Consider the following 18,601-nt stretch of genomic DNA (forward strand, 5'->3'; position numbering starts at 1 on the left):
GATTTAAATTACTCTTAACTTGAATCTCAAGCATATGTATATTAATTTGTATCAAGATCTTATCCCACATTCCAATCAATTAAACAACTATTCACTAGATATATACTGCAATGATTTTCCTTTGAATATTTAAAAAATAAATATACATTATTTATTTGTATAGCAATACAACACAGCGGAGTGTATATATATATATAATACATATATAACTTATTTATAATTAATAATAAATAGTATCATAGTAATGAAGTATTATTATATAAACTATTGCAATATGAGCCTTCAAAAAGTCCAAAATTAAATAGATAAATATTATATATTATTATAAATAATTATCGATATCTAAGTAAAATATTACTTTTATTCAACTACGCATATACGTTGCCATAATAATATTGGTTTATATTATAATTTAATTATTATTTATTAAATATTCTCACATTCTAGATATTATTTTTTATGACTTCTCAAAATCTCGCAAATGATGATCATATAGCTTATTATATTTACTTTCGATTCTCACTTATCGAATTGACTCTTCGACAGTTTTAAAAGCATATTTATTAAATACAGTAGACCCCCCAATAACACGGTAAATTGGGGGGTTATAAAATACTCATATAATTTATTCAATACGTACGCGTGTGGTGAAATATCCTACCTTTGGCTCGCTCACACATAAAGTAACGAGCACCCAGATAGCACGTCCCCAATTTACCATGGTATGGGGGGTCTACTGTATATGTATTTTTTCAATAATAATGCTCTTTATCAAATGTATTATTATAATAGATATAGCATAGAGTAACGATAGATACTATATTACTCCACAGCTGCTTTAAGTCTCACTTTATTCTGAGAAATATTACTTTAATTAGATATTCGACCAATCACAAGTCGAGCTTTATGACAATTAGATTGTCATAAAAATACATACTCTACCCATGAATTATATACTTCAGTTATATTAATTAAGTACATGCTTTAAATCAAGTACATACAATACCAATTAATTATAGCGATAACATATTTTTTTATTATTATATTCTTATTTTTCTGACTGTCAAAAGACATCTTATCAATAAATAATACTTTTATTATATAATTAATGGCGTAATTAAATATTTATATATATCAACTGTAATGATTCCCTTATCATAATTATTAAACAATATTATTTTCTTTGAAATGAGTATAATCTCGCACATAGTTATTATGAAATCTATCATAAACTTCTATATATACCAAGTGTGTTTTTAAACTTATCAATTTAAAATATAATTTGTGTAGAAGTTAAAATTTGCTTTTTTTTTAGCTGTGATAGATATCATATTTCTTTTTCGGAAAGAAAAATGTATACGAAGATATTTATAAATTTTATATTATATATGAACTCAAATCTACATTTTTACAATATTTTTTCGAATCTATTATGTATTAATTTCTTCGAAGTTTAAATACGCATAGCTATTAAGTAATTTTAGAGTCAATTGCTTAAGGATTAAATTACTCGAATTAACTCATACGTCAATTTTATCTCCACACGATTGTAAGTACTTAATATTATAAACGAAATTCCATTTTTATTTCCACTTTATTGAAATTGACTAAAAACATTTTATCAAGGTTAAGCATTTATATACACAATGCATCGTGCTCTCGTTATCAAAGATTTAGATTGTGAAAAATTTATCAATCGAGCGTTATGAATAGTCTTAATACTTAGATTGTAGTAAGCAAAACGCACAAATTAGTTTTAACAATGGAAAAATATTTATAGATAATATAATATTACCTTATAAGATATTAAACGATATATTATTAGTTTTCAATGCTGAAAATGTGATAAAAAAATTTAATTTCTTTCTGATTACAAATCATCGTTTGATGCTATATGATCATTATTGCATGCATGTTTATTTAATTATATTAATTTGTATAGTAAAGAGAATATGTAATTGCGTACTTTGTAATGTACCATAAAAGTTAACACGTTTATTTATTTTAACATATATTATGTAGATAGCACATGTAGAGATTTACATGGACACTATTGCATTTTACATTGTTTATAATGGTGCTCTTTCTTTAGATTTAATGGCTTAATTTAATGAATAATAAAGAACATATACATTTTTAATGATTGTTTTGTTTATATTTAATCAATTTAATTTAAGTGGTGCTGTTATGCAAAACGGTAAGTATATATTCTAAAATATATTAAACTTTCTGGTGAATATATTATATTTGATTTTTAAAACGCATAAGATATGTCCGCTTTTGTCAGCACTTCATCAAAAACTTCCACTCTACATCCCAGATTTCTCGCACAAAGTAGCTAGTAGAGCTATGTTGACCAGTGACAGACTGAAGACTGAAAAAGCAGCCGCTTCCCTCTTTATTTTAAGTTTAGACCAACTGTGACATCCGAAATCCAGAGGCAGACACGGGTATGAGAACATCGAGCATATACAACAATTACCTAAACTGTACGTGGACTTAATAACAATTGCTGTCTGAAAATAATAATTTACAACTGTCATTTGGGGATGGGGGCAGGTGGGAGCATTCCCCCCACCCTTTAAATTTTGGCAAAAAAATATGTCATTTAATGAAATACTTTGGAATAATAATGAAATCGAATTCACTGACTGGCCAACTTTTGCCCCGCTTCCTGCGGTACACTGCCTGTTATTATTTTCTCTTAAAAATAAGCATAATTTATTTTAACTTTTTTCTTTCCCATTTTTAAATAATTGTCGGTACCAACAAGTTACCTGCATATTATTTTTATTAAATAAATTTGCATAGCAACAACGAATACATTTTTTTATTAAATTGTATGTAATAAATTATTTAAACGTGTTTTTCTCCATCAATAATTAATAACCATTAGTACACGTGTATCATATTAAATATTTAGTATAAATATGGAGCGCTTAAAATAAATAAATGTCATTAACCAGTCGTCACAACGCCACACCGTCGTATTATATGGCTGGAGAATCAACGCCTCACTTATTCAAGGTTCCCACAACGACAGCGCCCCCCTGGAGGGCGGACTATTATTTCAACCTTTGTTGAAATAATATAATTTTACTAACACCTGCCAAATGTTACTGTAAGTTATATTTTCACCAGTGGATATATATTTCTACTAGTAAAAATTTAATTTAACTAATTAATGAAATTATATGCTGCCCTAAAATGTATATGAAACTAAATTTGACAGTTGCGAAACGTACATTTGCTGTTCAAACCCAAACCTAACCTACACGAACTAACCAAATCCAATTTAACCTAATGAAAGTTCTAAGACTAATTATAGTTTTAGAAGTCTAAAATACAAACTAAGCCATCCCAACTCTCAAAACTATGTTTTAAAAATATGATAGCTGTCCTTATCGATATTACTACGTACTTTTGATGTGAGAGTATTAGTCAAATCGTATTCATTTTGAATTTTGGTCAAGAGGACAGCGCAAAAACAATTATCATTTCTCAGAGGTCAAAAATACACGTCAAAAGCAATAAAATCGTGTCGGCAGTGTAAACGCTCGGTACCCAGCACACTACCACTGACTGGCCAACTTTTGCTCCCACCTACTGGAAAAAGCCGAAATATAGGGGACCTATTTATGTATGTATTTACTTAGGTTAATTATAGCCAAACTTGGCGGCACTCTGGTAACACTGGCGTGACGGATATTCTTCTCATGGCATTATATAAAAAATAAACACTTCAGGTTAGGACAATAGCGATAAATAAAAATAATATAATAGGCACATAAGCCGCCGATGCAAGTAGTAAGGCACAAACGAAATATGTACTGTCGTATTCGATGCGCGTTGTTAGTTATTCGTTAATTTTCAGTTATTGCTTGTAAACAGGCGCGAGTTCTGCTTTTTGATAATCGCAAGGTGGAGGGGGGGGGAGGTATCACGTGCATGTGGTAGCTTATTTTGTCGTAGTCTTTGGCAATTATTCTGCAATCGAAAAAATTACATGTTATTAATAAATAGTTTTGGTGGCAATTATACACAGATTAGGCCGCTGCTATTATTTATTGAATGTTTACATGATTTATAATATACCTAGCTACACGTTATAGCAATGTGAGTAATCGGTGGACGATGCACCGCAGGTAGCCTAACTCCCGTCGCGGTGCGCCAAAGAATGCTGCTCTTCGTCGCCGTCAGACTGCCGCCAGTTTTGATTACGATAAATAAATAAGCCCCTACACTAACCATATAGTATTGATTTTTTGTTTATTAATGATAAATTCCTGAAATGTTATACTAATAAAGCAATCAATAACAGATTAGCTAAATAAACTAGTATGATATTTTTATAACTATTTTTTTCAACTGGCAGCATTCGCGTGTGTACGTGATTTCATGCAAAGCCTTGTGCCAAACCGCAGACGGAGCGACGCGAGCGTCCGTAAGTTTTTCTTCGTTTTTAATAAAATATCTGTCACAATAACAGTCGATATACCGGCTATGTTCGATGAAAAAAACAGCATGAACAATTTTTTTTAAACGTCAAACTTTGCCGCCATGTTCAAGGTAAACAAGTGCGGCTACGCCCGTTTTCGGCCATAAAAATTGCGCAAACAATTGTACGCGTCGATGACCTCGTTGGCTTAGATCCAAATTTAAAAATGTTTGCAATGGAAAGTCTAATTTTATTTGAACTTCCCGCCAATACAAATGCACGGTAGACAACATAGCGGACAAAAAATTTTAGTTCATTTTTAATATGCGTTTGTGGTTTATGTTATCTGTTTTACGACTTTCTTTATCTTACGTTTTGCGATAGCGCATCGATAAATATTTAACAAACGAGGATTCGACGTTTCTCTATTATGCATTGTTTTGTTCGCATTTCTATATTCGTCGCGCACGACTTGCGTTATACTTGTAACGTGTATATTTATTCCCTTGGTATTTTTGCACGTTCTTTTTCCTGCGACGCAGATTTGTAGGTAAACAATACTCAATCTAAAATAGTTAGCATACACATACAAACAATAAAACCTGTTTTTGAATGGTGTAAAAAATAATTATGCAGTTATGTGATCTTTTCAATTAATTAATTTATTTATTATTTATATACTTCCATGAAAGTAATAAGTAAGTTAAACAGAAAGCGATCCGAAACATTTTAATTGAACTGGGGCGATCAAAGCAAAATTTATTATCTTTCTCACTAACTGATATTTACGATGGATTATAAATTACCTTGAAGTTCTCAATAATATTGTCAAATCTTGACGTTTAGTTGTTTTTGTCGTATTATATTTTTTTTATCACTATTATATTGCCCTCGTTTACGAGCTCTGCGCTTGTTCGTATCTGATATATAAACGCAATTTCATATTTTAGAATCAGTCACTCTTCTACTCTACATTTAGATGACAACTAGCCATGGATTCTATATTCGAATGTGTCAATTTTGAAGAAAGCCCTAAAATCAAAGAAGGAAATCTGAAGAGCATTAGTAATTATTTATTATTAAATATCAAATCAATTTTTTTTATCGAATCAATGTATTAATGCACCTGTATTGTTATAGACGAGTCTTATCGCTACGATGACATCGAGCGCAAACTCGACATATTCGGCTCAAACTTGTCGAAAGGTTGGCATGGTTGATTTTTTTTACACATTGCTTAAAAACAGTATGTTGCATCTTGACTGTTTTCATGAAAAGACGTACCAGTCGTGCTATATTTGGGAGAGCGATGCGAAGAGCTATGGACGGGTCTTCAGCAGACACGAGTACAGCTCATATCCGTGCCCCTCTCTACTTCGGTCAATTCTTACGTCGAATTATATCAATTGATAAGAGAGGCTGCCCGTTATGCATTTGATTATGCGACGAGAAGGTAAATATATAAACAATATGTATTTAAATTAGAAGCAAGATTATGCAATTAAAGAGTATAAAATTAATTAACGAACATTATGTTCTAATTACTAATAATCAAGTTTTATACTTCATATATAGCTGTACTTTTCATAATTAAAACTTTTAATCAAAGTCGCTTTCGTATTCCATTATCTATCTAAAAAATAAAATAATTTCTTTCCACTTTAGAAAATAAACGTAATTATATATTAATATTAAATCTAAACTGTAAGTAGGTGTATGATAAGCTCTTTAGAAAATTCTGAACTTTTGAGTGAAATAATTTTATTTTTTGTCATATGACAACATTATTAAAAATAATACAATACTTATTTAATATTTTTTATTTTTAAGTAATTAATAAATCATATGTATATAATTTATGTATTTCAAACAATACGATTGGCAAAACTATAAAATTTCACATTTCGTGTGTCAAATTTTGTCTATGGTTAATTTTGGTCGTAAATGTCATTTTAATGTTATTTACATATTTTTATGTGAAAACATAACAAACTCTGTTTTTCAAAAGATAACAATGATAAACTAGTATATTATAATATCACTCAGACACCATTTTGTCATCTCGTAAAATAATGTACACAGAAGAGAAATGTCATATAGATTTTTTTATGTATCAAGGATAAATATAGTTTTTTAAGCTAAACCAATTTGATCCAAAAAAGAGTAAGTGTGTATAGAATTACACTCTCTTTTCAAAAAAGTTATTTTGACAGATGGTTAGAATCATGTTTTTCAGTCAGTAATTATATATGATCTGTATTTTAACCTCAAGGTCATTTTTATGTTGACATATAGCATAATAATACATGGTTATTACCATGGTGTTTTAGGGCTATCTTGCATAGTTGGGCTCGCTACATCGTCAGATGTCAACACAACAAGCCAAGCGCGCTCTGTCGTTTTTCCCCATACCTTTGCGTCTTACGTACAATTAAATAGATTCGTTGAGTTATTCATTTAATTTGTTGCCATATCTACAGCTACTTAAAAAATATACCTTTTAAGAGATCTTGACTAATAGGAAAGTTCAATTGAAAAATTAAATAAAATTTTAATATTTATGATAGTATCAGATTTAGGTAACTATGTAACCAATTTTAACGATTCTTTAAAAGAAGTAGAGAAGTAAAACATCTTGTATTATTCCATTCAGTATTCTATTCATTAAAGTTGGTTACTTTTATATAAAAAATCCTATAATCCTGTTATTTACAAAGTAAATTTCTCTCACCTAAGAACGAAATTTTATATTTCAGTGGAGTTTATTTCGTCGGACACGGACTCGGAGCTTCCTTTATAGGAAAACTGATGTCAGATCGGAGCCTGTTCGGAAACAAATCACGGCTGGAACGTCTCCAAGCTGCTTTTCTCATATCCGGAATATACAACATTGAATCGGAAGACAGTTGCGATTATACTTTAAATTTATTCAACGGAGAACTAAATGAAATGTCACCGCTGTACGACAATTTCGATCATCTGTGGGAACCAGGTACTAGGTTATACGTATTCTCCGCCGAAAACGACGGTCAAAATCTCAAATCACAGTCCAGACAGATGTTCGATCGACTGGCCGAGAGTTGCGATCAAGCCGAAATGCATTACGAGATCAAGACTAAAGTGAATCGGTGTGACATATTGGAACAAATGTTTGTACCGAATAATTTCTTGAGTAGGCTGATACGGTACGACATCGCTTTGAGTCAAACGAGGTAATTTGTTCAGCGTTAAGATGTATAACATATTTTGAAGAGAAGACTGCTTATTATTTAACATTTTTTATAAGAATTTTAATACATTGTTATTGAATTTTTGGAAAAGATCATGTATATTATATATGCTTTTGTGTATTTTTCACATTTTAATAATAAAAGTCACAGTTTAATGTGTGCTAAATTATCTTTATATTATACAACGACCTTATGATCAAGGAAATGGTGAGGAGTAATTATATTTTAAAATAAAACATTTTTAAGATATTCCTTTTATCTCAGTTTATAAGATTAACAAAGAATTCTAAGCACATCACTTGAAACATTATTCTAATTAGAATCTGGAATATATGGTTGACAAATGAGAGTCATTAATCGCATATGTACAGGGACGTCCCGTGAGTATAGGTAAGTAGACGGTTGCCTAGGCAAGTCCTGAGTAGCAGCAAATGATCACAGAACAAGTTCACATATTACATCCTTAACACACGAATTTAATTTACAATATATTGCATTAAGTGACATGCATTTTTCTGGCCAAATTCAAGGAGAGAAACAAATTCCACCACCTGCCCCTTTACCCTAAATGGCGTCCCTATTTAGAATTCACGGCAAAAGCAAGAAAATCGTGCCGTCGCAGTGGCAATATTCATATTAAGACTTTTTATAACAATATTACGAGTTATAATAAGTGAGAATCGAATGAAGCATATCTAAACCGTATTTTGCTCAATAGGAGAGCGCACAAACAATTATCACTTCTCAGAAGTCAAAAGCAATAAAATCGTGTCGTCGTCGTCGCAGTGATCAAAGAAGTCAAAATTCTAGAACTGAAATATAAAAGGGCAAAAGTTTTTAAAATCCATTGCGAATGCTGTGGTATGAAACGGTGCATTGACACAGTGAAACTACGAGAGATGTTGTAAATAATCAACGTATATATTATGTAAAAAATATATTCAACGACTTAATAGAAGAGTTTTAAAAATTCGTCTTATTTATAATTAAAAAACGACATATTTTACAACAATGCTTTTAGTGTATATTCAATAATGCATATTTTATTACATTAATACAAACTTTTCTTTGGCGTAGTCAATAGAAAATGATTTGTAAAATCCAAAAAACATCGTACCAAATATGTTTCTAGTAAAAAATCAGTTTTAATACTAGTTCAACCTTATCAAGAAGTTTATGAAAATCTGAAAAGACACCTTGACTTACTTAGATAAGTATTAATATATTTACTATGCTAGAAATTATCCGTTTTATTGTCTAGCAAAAGTGAACCAATAAAATTATGTTTTAGAAGTATGTTTATTTACTCTTAGCACTAATCTATATGATATTGCGAGGATCACAATTAAAGTTGATAGTACTTATATTTGAAATATAAAATATAGTTCTTTTCTACTGAATGCAAGTTGAATCATTTTAAAAGAGATAATTGAAAACGTTTTATAATTACTAGAGCAGTTATTAAACATAATGAAAATATCACGATTAACAGTCGTCGACCTACACATAATCATTTTCCTCGTGTACTGAGAATAATGACGCAAGTGCTTATCTACCTGTACAATTTCATTTAAACAGTTGATGATTTAATCATTTTATAATATTTAAAACTGACATAAATACGTTGATTTATCTAAGTAGCTTAATTAAAAATAGCCTCTTCAGGAACATCATTTAGTGAAATACCATGAATTTTAATGAAATCTGAATATTAGAAAAATCGACCGCTGACTGACCAACTTTTGCTTGCCCCCCCCCCCTCCCCTTCCTGAAAAAATCTGTAAAGACGTTCCTGATTCTAAATCAGAAATTATTAGGTTATGCCTTAAAGAAAATCTGAAAAAAAAGTCTCGAATCTATCCTGAAATTTTTTTTTTAAATATGTTATTTCAATGAAATCATATCGGAATATATGTACATTGTCACCGGTAGATATATATTTGTACCAAAGTAAATATAATTTTTCTGGCAGTTGCTAGTAAAATTAATATTAAGTATAATATTACATTTACATACTTATCATTACATGCGATGTTTAAATGTTACAGTGAATATGTATTTTTCGGTGAAGTTATATTTTCACTAGTGAAGTCCTAACACATTTTCAGTAAATATATATTTCTACTAGCGAAAATATAATTTAACTGATAGGCGCTAGTGAAATTATATGCTGATCCAAAATGGCTATGAAAATTCAATTAAACAGTTGCCAAACGTACATTTTCTGTTGAAACCCAAACCTAATCTACACGTTTTAACCAAACCCAACTTCACCTAACGAAAGTTCTTAAATTAATTATAGTTTTAAAACTTTTATTGGGTTAAGTCCAAAATAAATACTAAGCCAAATCACATCGCAACACTATGTTTTAAAAATATGATTGCTATTCTTACTGATACATTATTATATGGCCAAAATTTGGTTTAGAAATTAAAAATGATATATCAAAATCGTTAATTGTGAAAAAAATTATTGAGAACAATCACCGTGTTTTTTTTTAATTTTGTCCTGCGAGCCCTAATTTGAAATCTGGCAACCCTGAGAAGTGCAGGTGGGAGCTTGTCATTTAATGAAATACTATGAACCGTAATGAAATCGAAATACAAAAAATTAATGGCGTCCCTAAGCCTCTTTACAACATATCACATTATTTCATTTCGACAATTTTATCTATAATATACTGTCGTTACACAAAATTAAATTGTGTATCTTGCATCGTATGCCACATAATGAGTTTATAATGGTTATAAAAAGAGATTGTGTACGAAAAGAATGACATGAACGAGATAAGATTTCAAAAGACTATTAAGTACCTGATGTGTAATATAAATAAGGTATTGAAAACTCAAATGATACATCTCAGTTATGCTAACTGCTATTCAGCAATATGACATTGCTCAATAAAGGAAGTTAAGAATGCCGAGAAAAACTGATGGAAAGACAACTCGAGTGTGTCCGAGTGAACTTAAAATTAAATCAACCGAAAGAAACGCTGAGATATAGACAATTTTCTAAATTTATTTTGCATGCAGTTATCCAACAGGCAAAAATTTGTGTTTCGACTGCGCTCTATCTGCAGTTTATCGCGGATGAAATTGCGCCCCCTGCGTCTGTCTAAGCACGATAAAAGGACTGGCGATACATAATTTCAGCATTACGATTCTTTGCGCGAATTTGGGGGAAGTGTCTATGAAAATGGGTCGAAGATTGCATAATATCAATATCGGTGGCATTTGCCAATCATCAACTATAAAATGGCACGCTTCGGCGAACAGCGGCTACTATCATTCTGTCTTCAAGCTTTGAATGGTCATATTTCAATGGTAAATTCTATAGATAATAACTTTTAAATAGCTCTCATTTACCGCCATCTTCTTAAATCGAGTTATTGTGTGTTGGTCTTAACGCCAAACAAATCGACCATATAATTAATAAAATAACATGTAAATACATATAATTAAATAATGCGACTGTCAATACATACGGATTATGCAATAAATATTACGTTTAAATTTAAAGAGCAGATTTAATTTTTTGTTACCAAAATAATTAGGGGGAGGGGAAAGTTAATTTATAATCTGGATATAATATTTTAGTATATTTATTTCAGATAAGATGCAAATATAGATTTTTCATATTAAAATATTGAGAATGATAGTTATGTTGAATATATTCGGCATTCTATTAATCGCTGGTTCCACTCTATCGAGACCAGTTCGTCAAACTTCAGACGCTGAAGAATTTGACGAATTCCTGCAATCGACAGTAGACGGAGAACCAGAGCAAGGTAATAAAATAAAATATTAAAAATTCTATAAATATTTAAGAAATTCACTTCGTTACTGCTGCGTTGCAAGTTATAATTTTAATTAAATGCCTTTTTATTGCGACGGAAAATCAAATATTTTAATGAAACGGTGTGTAACACTGAGCATTAAATTTATATACAATTGTGATTCTTTAAAGAATTCGATGAAGTTTTTGACGATAAGCAAAACTCGTGGGAACAGAGCGGTAAGTTCGAAGGCGACATGATACTGTCTAAGCATCAACGACAGACGCTTCTCGATGAAGTGTCTCAACCTGGCTTAGCAAGAAACGGTCTGAAGGACGTGTCGAAGAGATGGCCGAAGAATACGCTCGTCTACTCCATCATAGACGATGACTTTAGTACGTCTGTTTTTAATATTATCATTGAAGAATATTTTTAATTAGTGTCATATTTTTAGCTTCCGATCAGATGAGTAACATTAAAGACGCCATGGAGGAAATAGGGAGGAATTCGTGTTTGAAATTCAAAGAAAAGGATACGGATGACGATGATTTTGTAGAGATACACGTATGTATTTATTTGTTATGCTTTATTCTTTGCGTTATTACATATTAATGATCTTATTAGGGAGCAAGAAGGGGATGTTTCTCTCAAGTCGGTTTTCAAGGCAACGGTAAGCAAGTGTTAAATTTGACTCCGCATCCGACGGGCTCGGGATGCATGCGACATGGTACGATCGTGCATGAGCTGCTTCATTCACTCGGATTCTTCCACATGCAAAGTGCCACGGATAGAGACAAATATGTGAAGATTGTATGGGATAACATAATAGATGGTAGTATATATATAATATTTATAATACAATTTTATATATTTTTTATATTAAAATTGGTTTATAATTTAGTTTTTAAATATATTTTCAGTCCATAAAATATAATTTTTACATAAATTTTAGGAAGAGAGAATAACTTTAAAAAGTATAATTCCTTCGTAACCAGTGATTTTGGTGTTCCTTACGACTATGACAGCGTCTTGCATTACAGTGCTTTTGCATTTTCTAAAAATGGAGAAAAAACCATCCTTCCGACATCGGTGAGTTTAACTTACATGAACTTATGAACGACACAGCGCATTATATTTATAAAAATATTTTAGGACGACTTTGTAACTATCGGCCAGAGGTCCGGAATGAGCGATAAAGATATTCTGAAATTGAATCGCATGTATGAATGCGAAGCTTCAAACGATGTTGCACATAACGACGAGGATGTATCATTGAGTAACGATAAGAAGAGCGATTATGGGTTTTCCTGGGAAAACTTCAAAGACGAACTGTTCCCGAAGAGTTATTACGAATTCAAAGGTTGGTGGGAGAAATAATGTAATAAATAATAATTAATTAGTTAATTAAAAGACCAAAGTTTTATTTAAATACGTGTATTTTTATTTCGGTTTTTCTTTTATAGCAAATATCTTTTTTCTTCAATTATAAAATTGTATAAAAATCTCTAGAAATATAATATAATATTATATATAAAAATCTAACTGAATTATGTATCTTCAATATAAATGTGTATATATTTTACGATTATAATCGTTGTAAACCTACTTTTTTTCTCATTACAATTATTCATCATGTTTATGGGCACAAATGGGAGGAAATTTAAGTAAACAATTTACAAACGCTTACACTGAAATAAATAAAATAAAAAACAATCCGGCCATTTGCTTCACCCGAAAACAATCTTGGATATATGTACACATAAAAGTTATCAATAAGGAATGTATAAAAAAAATATGTACATAATTATACACGTTACTATTGTTTTTGTTTAATAATCATAATGAGACCAAAAACACAACAATTTAATATTATATAATAATACCTGTGCGTTTTTTTGCTAGAAAATGTATCAGTCACTTAATATGTGTTATAAAATAAGACAAAATAAAAACAAGAATAATGTTATAAATTCATATATAATAAATATCAAATTTCAAAACAAGAAAATAAAAAAAACAACCATAAAATAATGTAGTGTTTGACACAAAGTAAAGTATTGCAATTGCAACGCAGACGTCTTCGTTTTAAAAACTTATAATATATATCAACAAAGACCTCATGCCGGTTTTATAGACACACAATTAAGTTTATCTGTGTTACAAATGGAGCCCAATAAATCTGTTACGTTTCAATGCGTATAAAAATCATGGGAAAAAATATCATTATGATATTAATTTCAACATGTTATATCTAAAGACAATCTACCGCTTAAATATAACAAGCATTAACATCTTTGTATAACAATAATTGCTCAAGATAAATAATCTGATTTTATTTTAAAATAAAATTTCAATTAACAAATGGCAGCCATTTATAACCACTTCTTAAGAACGAAATAAAAAACTGCTTTTTATAAAAAGGTGAATTTTTAACGGAAATTTCAGTGAGTCGTATAAATCAGGGAAATTTTAGTTCTGAGAAGCCCCTTCACTCCGCCAGTCAGAGATAACAGAGGTTTGAGCTATAGAGTATCTAGACTCTCGGGTATGACGGCAGTCCATAGAATGCATCCTACAGAGTGGGCCTCTCAGAGCAGTATCCACGTAAAGGTCTGTTGTATTAAAATTAATATAATAAAAATGTATTGAAATTAATATCATAAAATATATTTATCGCTAAATTTTCTTCAAAAAATCTCACGCGATTTTTGCACACATGAAGCATCACTTATCCGGATCCTAGATTCTAGGTAATAGAGGGCGAGTCAAATAAAAAACTTCCGAATAACTCTTATATAATGTAAATTAGTAGCAACCGACTGATGGCGGTACGAATTAAGTCTCATTGAAAATCATCAGTATAGTGATGCACGTATGTCACTCCAGCAAGTGTACGAGTGGACTAGAAAAATCCAAAATAGTGTTAGTTCTGTAACAGATTTTTATTTAGCTCACCCTTCATATATGATTATTTGTTGTATAAATGATCAACGTTCCACTGTGAAAACAAAATTAATCATAGCACTTGTTAACTCTTCACACGTAAGAATAATTAAAATAAAATATTTATCATGGCCGGAATCACTAGGCGTACACTGCAATTTGAGTGTATGCACAAACTTAAAAAAAATCATGTTTTAAATACATTTACAATATACACAGACGCATGAATATATCCAAGTCTGTCGTCTAGAAGGCACTGGTTCAAACGAGAAGAAATTAGGTTGAATGGCTCTTCTCTGCTCATAATTCCGCATAACATATTGCACAATCCGCTTTCAAACATTCAACATTCATGCGGAAACGTATAAAAAGCGCTCTCGTCGGATTACACTTTGCCTTGTCGGACCAAGACGAAGCAACCGACGTTTTCTTCAAATCCGTTAGAAAATCGCGAGCGTCTTTCTAACATAATAAAGTAGTTTACAGCATAAGAAAGTTCATAATATATAATACATATAAAATATATGATTTTGCAAATCTATGCAAACGTATAAAACTACAAAAATTCCCTTATTTATGAGTCAAATAACTACAATATGTATATTCTTAGAAGAATAAATTAAACGCAATATACTTTTTAGTGTACAATCTACGTATAACCGTTATTTATTTTATATATGTATATATGTATACGTATCTAAAAACCTACATTATCCGCTGGGTACAAAAACGTAGCAGTCTTCTTCGTGAGACGCAATGGAATGGGGCGCCGTAACAATATTTATAATAATATAATGTAATTACAATATTTACAACGACAAAATATATAAGACCGTTTACAACCGTACGTACGTATCAGCGAGTACGTTTCATAATATAATATTTCTGCAGAGGGACAGACTCGACTTCGCCGCCGATGAAACTCTGTATGAGAAGTATGAAAAATAATAAAATATCTCTAAATAAACTCGTAATAAAAAAAGAAGCAACATCAGTAATAAAATTTAAACAAACAACAAACAATTCTCAGGTCAAAAACGAATACTTTGGGAAACTACTAATATGATATTATTATGTTAATTTTTATGTTTATAAATCACATTTTTATTAATTTGTGTATTATATTATATAGTATATATCTATTCAAATAGTTATAATATGTTTATTATTTTAGAATTAAGATTTCGGGATAATTCGTAAGTGTTTCGAAATCCGAAAAATTAATTCCAATATAAATACTCGCAAAAAATATTTATCATATTATGTATATATAATTGATTCGTATCAAAACTGCTATAGACTATATCAGTCAAATTTATCGCTTATAAACTCTTACTTTTCTTTTACACCGACATCATGTCCACTATTATGTAAAACTAACATAAAAAACTACAACAAATCGAGTCCGTCCCGTAAAGTATTTAACCACTAAATAAATACGTCTTAACGATACAAGTATGGCAATTGTTTAGGAAAACGACATTTTTTACGACTATCTGAATTGTCTCGCGTAAAATAAATAAATTGGCAAGACATTGTCAGTTGTGTGTAAATTCACGTGGTCCTGTATAAAAATCATCAAAAACTAGACGATCAATGATCACCGCGCAACAATTCCATCAGAAGATTGAAGCTCGACGTTTCGCCGTCTTTGGATTTGTGCGAAGGATTCAACATTTCCTTACCGACCTGAAAGATTTAAAATTATTTTATTGCTACTGTACGTTGTGACTCTTTAAATATATACACAGTGACAAATACACACCTGACAAGTTTTTTGAAGTTCAGGTATCCTCAGAAGCAATTCACCAAATTTAGCTGGGGCGTCCGGATAATGGGCGAGCGTGTAGGCCTGTAACGCTTGAAGAGCCTTTTCTTGTGATGCTCGCACCTTTTCGGGTTCTTTTAGTTCTGATGTATCTGTATAAATTATTACGATTAAGTTAAATGAATGGCAAATAAAATAAATACATACAATCAAATTTAATGAAATATAAATACCTGAATTTAATAAGACGATGACTTTCATAGCGACGTATTCATAGCGATCGACCCTTAACCTTCGCAAATGATCTGTAAAGTGCAGCATTCGCTCAATGCAAGCACCCAAACCCATCCTAAAAAAAACAAGTTAAATAAATAATAAATACACATATTATACAAGATTTATATTGCAATTTAATCAATGCCTATAAAAGAGAACATTCTATTTTATCAGTATGTCGAGGGTTAATAAGGCAAAATTATTTAGTTTTAAACCATCTATGAACAATTTGTAGGTGCAATTTAAAATTTAATTAACATATTTGCAATTTGTTGAATATTGTTTTCCGACGCGTCAAACATACAAAAAGTAAACCATTTTATTAAAATAAGATTTTATCGGACAATGATCAAAAATATATGCTTTGTTCTGTTTACGGGATGTTAACAGCAAACACAATATTTTATAAATAGTGGGTAGTCAAGCTGTTAAATTAATTCTAATGGATTAAAAAGTAACATTCTGAAAGCTAACTAACCATCAATTCGCCTTCAATGTATGTTTTTATCAGAATAAAGAAAAAATTTAATTGCTTCTCCTAGTTTATCATACTCGTATTTTATTTATTTAAAAATTGTAAATCTTCCGTTGTAACATGACAGGCATTAGCCCAATGTGTTACAGTAGGATATAAACACAATCAACACCTACAAGTATTTATTTTTTAAATCAATGGTGAGACACCAGACTGAAATCAGTCTGTAAAATAGTGACATATTTTATTGATTATAAACTATTATTACTGCTTGCAATCGATAAATGACACCATGATAACGCCACATTATTAATTCCTGAGAATAGGAAAATCTAGGAAAACCTAAGCTGCGATGATAAATTGTAATTAATTATAGAAATTAAAAAATACTAAATAAGAGCCCAGGTCTTTAAGATATAAATCTCTGATAGTAATAGTCTATTATGCTGGTTATAAATCCAATAATTTAAAGTTTAAATATATCATAATTTTCTACTTTTATCATAATTTAAAACAGAACTATTCTAACCATTTGATATTTATTCTAACCCAGTATAATATTATTATGACCATTCATTATTTTAATTTTGATCTTCCTATATTTTTATTCTGACCGTATGTTATTTTTATTCTAACCATATGATATTAATTCTGACCCAAAATAATATAATTTTGACCATTCATTATTTTAATTTAGATCGTCCTATTTTTTATTCTGACTGTATGTTATTTTTATTCTAACCATTTGATATTTATTCTGACCGTGAATAATATATTTCTAGCCATTCATTATTTAAATTCGGATCGTTCTATATTTTTATTTTGACCATATGCTATTGTTAACCCATACGTCACGGTGCCTCGAAATGAAAAATGACATCCGATGGGGTCGCTCAACTCCCCCAAACATTTCAAGTCAAAATATTGATGAATTCTTCATCAAATATATTTAAAAATGGATAATTCTAAGTATAAAATTTGTTATTCATGATAAGCTTCATCATCTGGTCAATATTTAGGATTTTTTAATTAATCATTACGACGCAAAAAGCGACGACGTAAACGCCGAGATTTCGCTGCAGACTAGCTTTGCAGGTATACAAATGACCGCCGCGCGCTCGGTACATAAAACTACGGAGTAACCCAAAAAAATAAACAAGTATATCATTTATTTATTATTTCAATTTTTGAAATAAAAAATTGTTGCAACATTTATGTTGTTAATATACAAAAAAGTCAATATATAAATACTATTTTGAAATTAAAATATAAATTTGAAAAAATAAAACACATTTATTTTATAAACACAAAAAAATTCTAGTGTAACACTAAAAAATATGTTTATCTTATACATATATATATTAACATTTTATATTAATTTCAAATTTGTAAAAACTTTTTTTAAGCACACCTTTCTTTCGGATTGTGATATTTTGTGCAAATGATTATCTATAAAAGTGAGAAATGACATTTTTGCTAATACGAGTTTATTGATATATAATTCAATTGCAATCAAATATTCACTCACCATTGTAATTTTCTCCACCGTAATGGGAAATCTTCCAGGCAAACTGAATTCTTATCCATAAGTTTTTATGTGTATCGTGCTAATAATTTAAAAATAATAACTCGAAAAAATTCTCATTTTCTAAAAAAATGTGTCATTTCTGAGATTCGGTACTTCCAGTGAGCCAG

At 30.2% G+C, this 18,601-nt stretch overlaps 3 protein-coding genes across 5 annotated transcripts in view; 2 read left to right on the plus strand and 1 right to left on the minus strand.

The window, feature by feature from the left end:
• Positions 1-4,398: 4,398 nt before the first annotated feature.
• LOC148229165 (uncharacterized) lies at positions 4,399-7,834 on the plus strand. Its single transcript, XM_088198565.1, has 5 exons — positions 4,399-4,444; positions 5,389-5,503; positions 5,579-5,644; positions 5,717-5,891; positions 7,195-7,834. Exons 2-5 carry the CDS (start codon positions 5,431-5,433, stop codon positions 7,652-7,654), a joined length of 774 nt encoding a protein of 257 aa, XP_088054691.1. The 5' UTR covers positions 4,399-4,444; positions 5,389-5,430; the 3' UTR covers positions 7,655-7,834.
• Positions 7,835-10,359: 2,525 nt separating this feature from the next.
• On the plus strand, positions 10,360-12,873 carry LOC148229166 (seminal metalloprotease 1-like). Its single transcript, XM_088198555.1, has 7 exons — positions 10,360-10,992; positions 11,280-11,456; positions 11,636-11,839; positions 11,899-12,008; positions 12,069-12,276; positions 12,397-12,533; positions 12,597-12,873. Exons 2-7 carry the CDS (start codon positions 11,321-11,323, stop codon positions 12,819-12,821), a joined length of 1,020 nt encoding a protein of 339 aa, XP_088054681.1. The 5' UTR covers positions 10,360-10,992; positions 11,280-11,320; the 3' UTR covers positions 12,822-12,873.
• Positions 12,874-15,723: 2,850 nt separating this feature from the next.
• Hr39 (Nuclear hormone receptor FTZ-F1 beta) overlaps positions 15,724-18,601 on the minus strand; it is a 39,933-nt gene continuing 37,055 nt past the window's right edge. For all 3 annotated transcript variants that reach the window (XM_088198451.1, XM_088198453.1, XM_088198452.1), the window contains exons 13-15: positions 16,389-16,504; positions 16,153-16,307; positions 15,724-16,076 (exon numbers count right to left, since the gene is read on the minus strand). In XM_088198451.1, coding sequence (XP_088054577.1) covers positions 15,981-16,076; positions 16,153-16,307; positions 16,389-16,504 — 367 coding nt within the window. In that variant the 3' untranslated portion in view covers positions 15,724-15,980. The remainder of the gene's footprint in view (positions 16,077-16,152; positions 16,308-16,388; positions 16,505-18,601) is intronic.

The sequence above is a fragment of the Plectrocnemia conspersa genome, unplaced genomic scaffold (genome assembly GCF_051122295.1).
Source record: "Plectrocnemia conspersa isolate PC_06_02 unplaced genomic scaffold, ASM5112229v1 ptg000011l, whole genome shotgun sequence".
In the NCBI taxonomy this organism is placed as follows: Eukaryota; Metazoa; Arthropoda; class Insecta; order Trichoptera; family Polycentropodidae; genus Plectrocnemia; species Plectrocnemia conspersa.

What these genes read in the sequence shown, in the direction of transcription:
- LOC148229165 (XM_088198565.1), top strand. Translation starts at nt 5,431, where the DNA reads ATGGATTCTATATTCGAATGTGTCAATTTTGAAGAAAGCCCTAAAATC. An exon ending in AGGAAATCTGAAGAGCATTA is followed by an intron (nt 5,504 to 5,578) that starts GTAATTATTTAT and finishes GTATTGTTATAG; the next exon opens with ACGAGTCTTATCGCTACGAT. An exon ending in TTTGATTATGCGACGAGAAG is followed by an intron (nt 5,892 to 7,194) that starts GTAAATATATAA and finishes TTTATATTTCAG; the next exon opens with TGGAGTTTATTTCGTCGGAC.
- LOC148229166 (XM_088198555.1), top strand. Translation starts at nt 11,321, where the DNA reads ATGATAGTTATGTTGAATATATTCGGCATTCTATTAATCGCTGGTTCC. An exon ending in AGACGGAGAACCAGAGCAAG is followed by an intron (nt 11,457 to 11,635) that starts GTAATAAAATAA and finishes GATTCTTTAAAG; the next exon opens with AATTCGATGAAGTTTTTGAC. An exon ending in ATGGGATAACATAATAGATG is followed by an intron (nt 12,277 to 12,396) that starts GTAGTATATATA and finishes CATAAATTTTAG; the next exon opens with GAAGAGAGAATAACTTTAAA.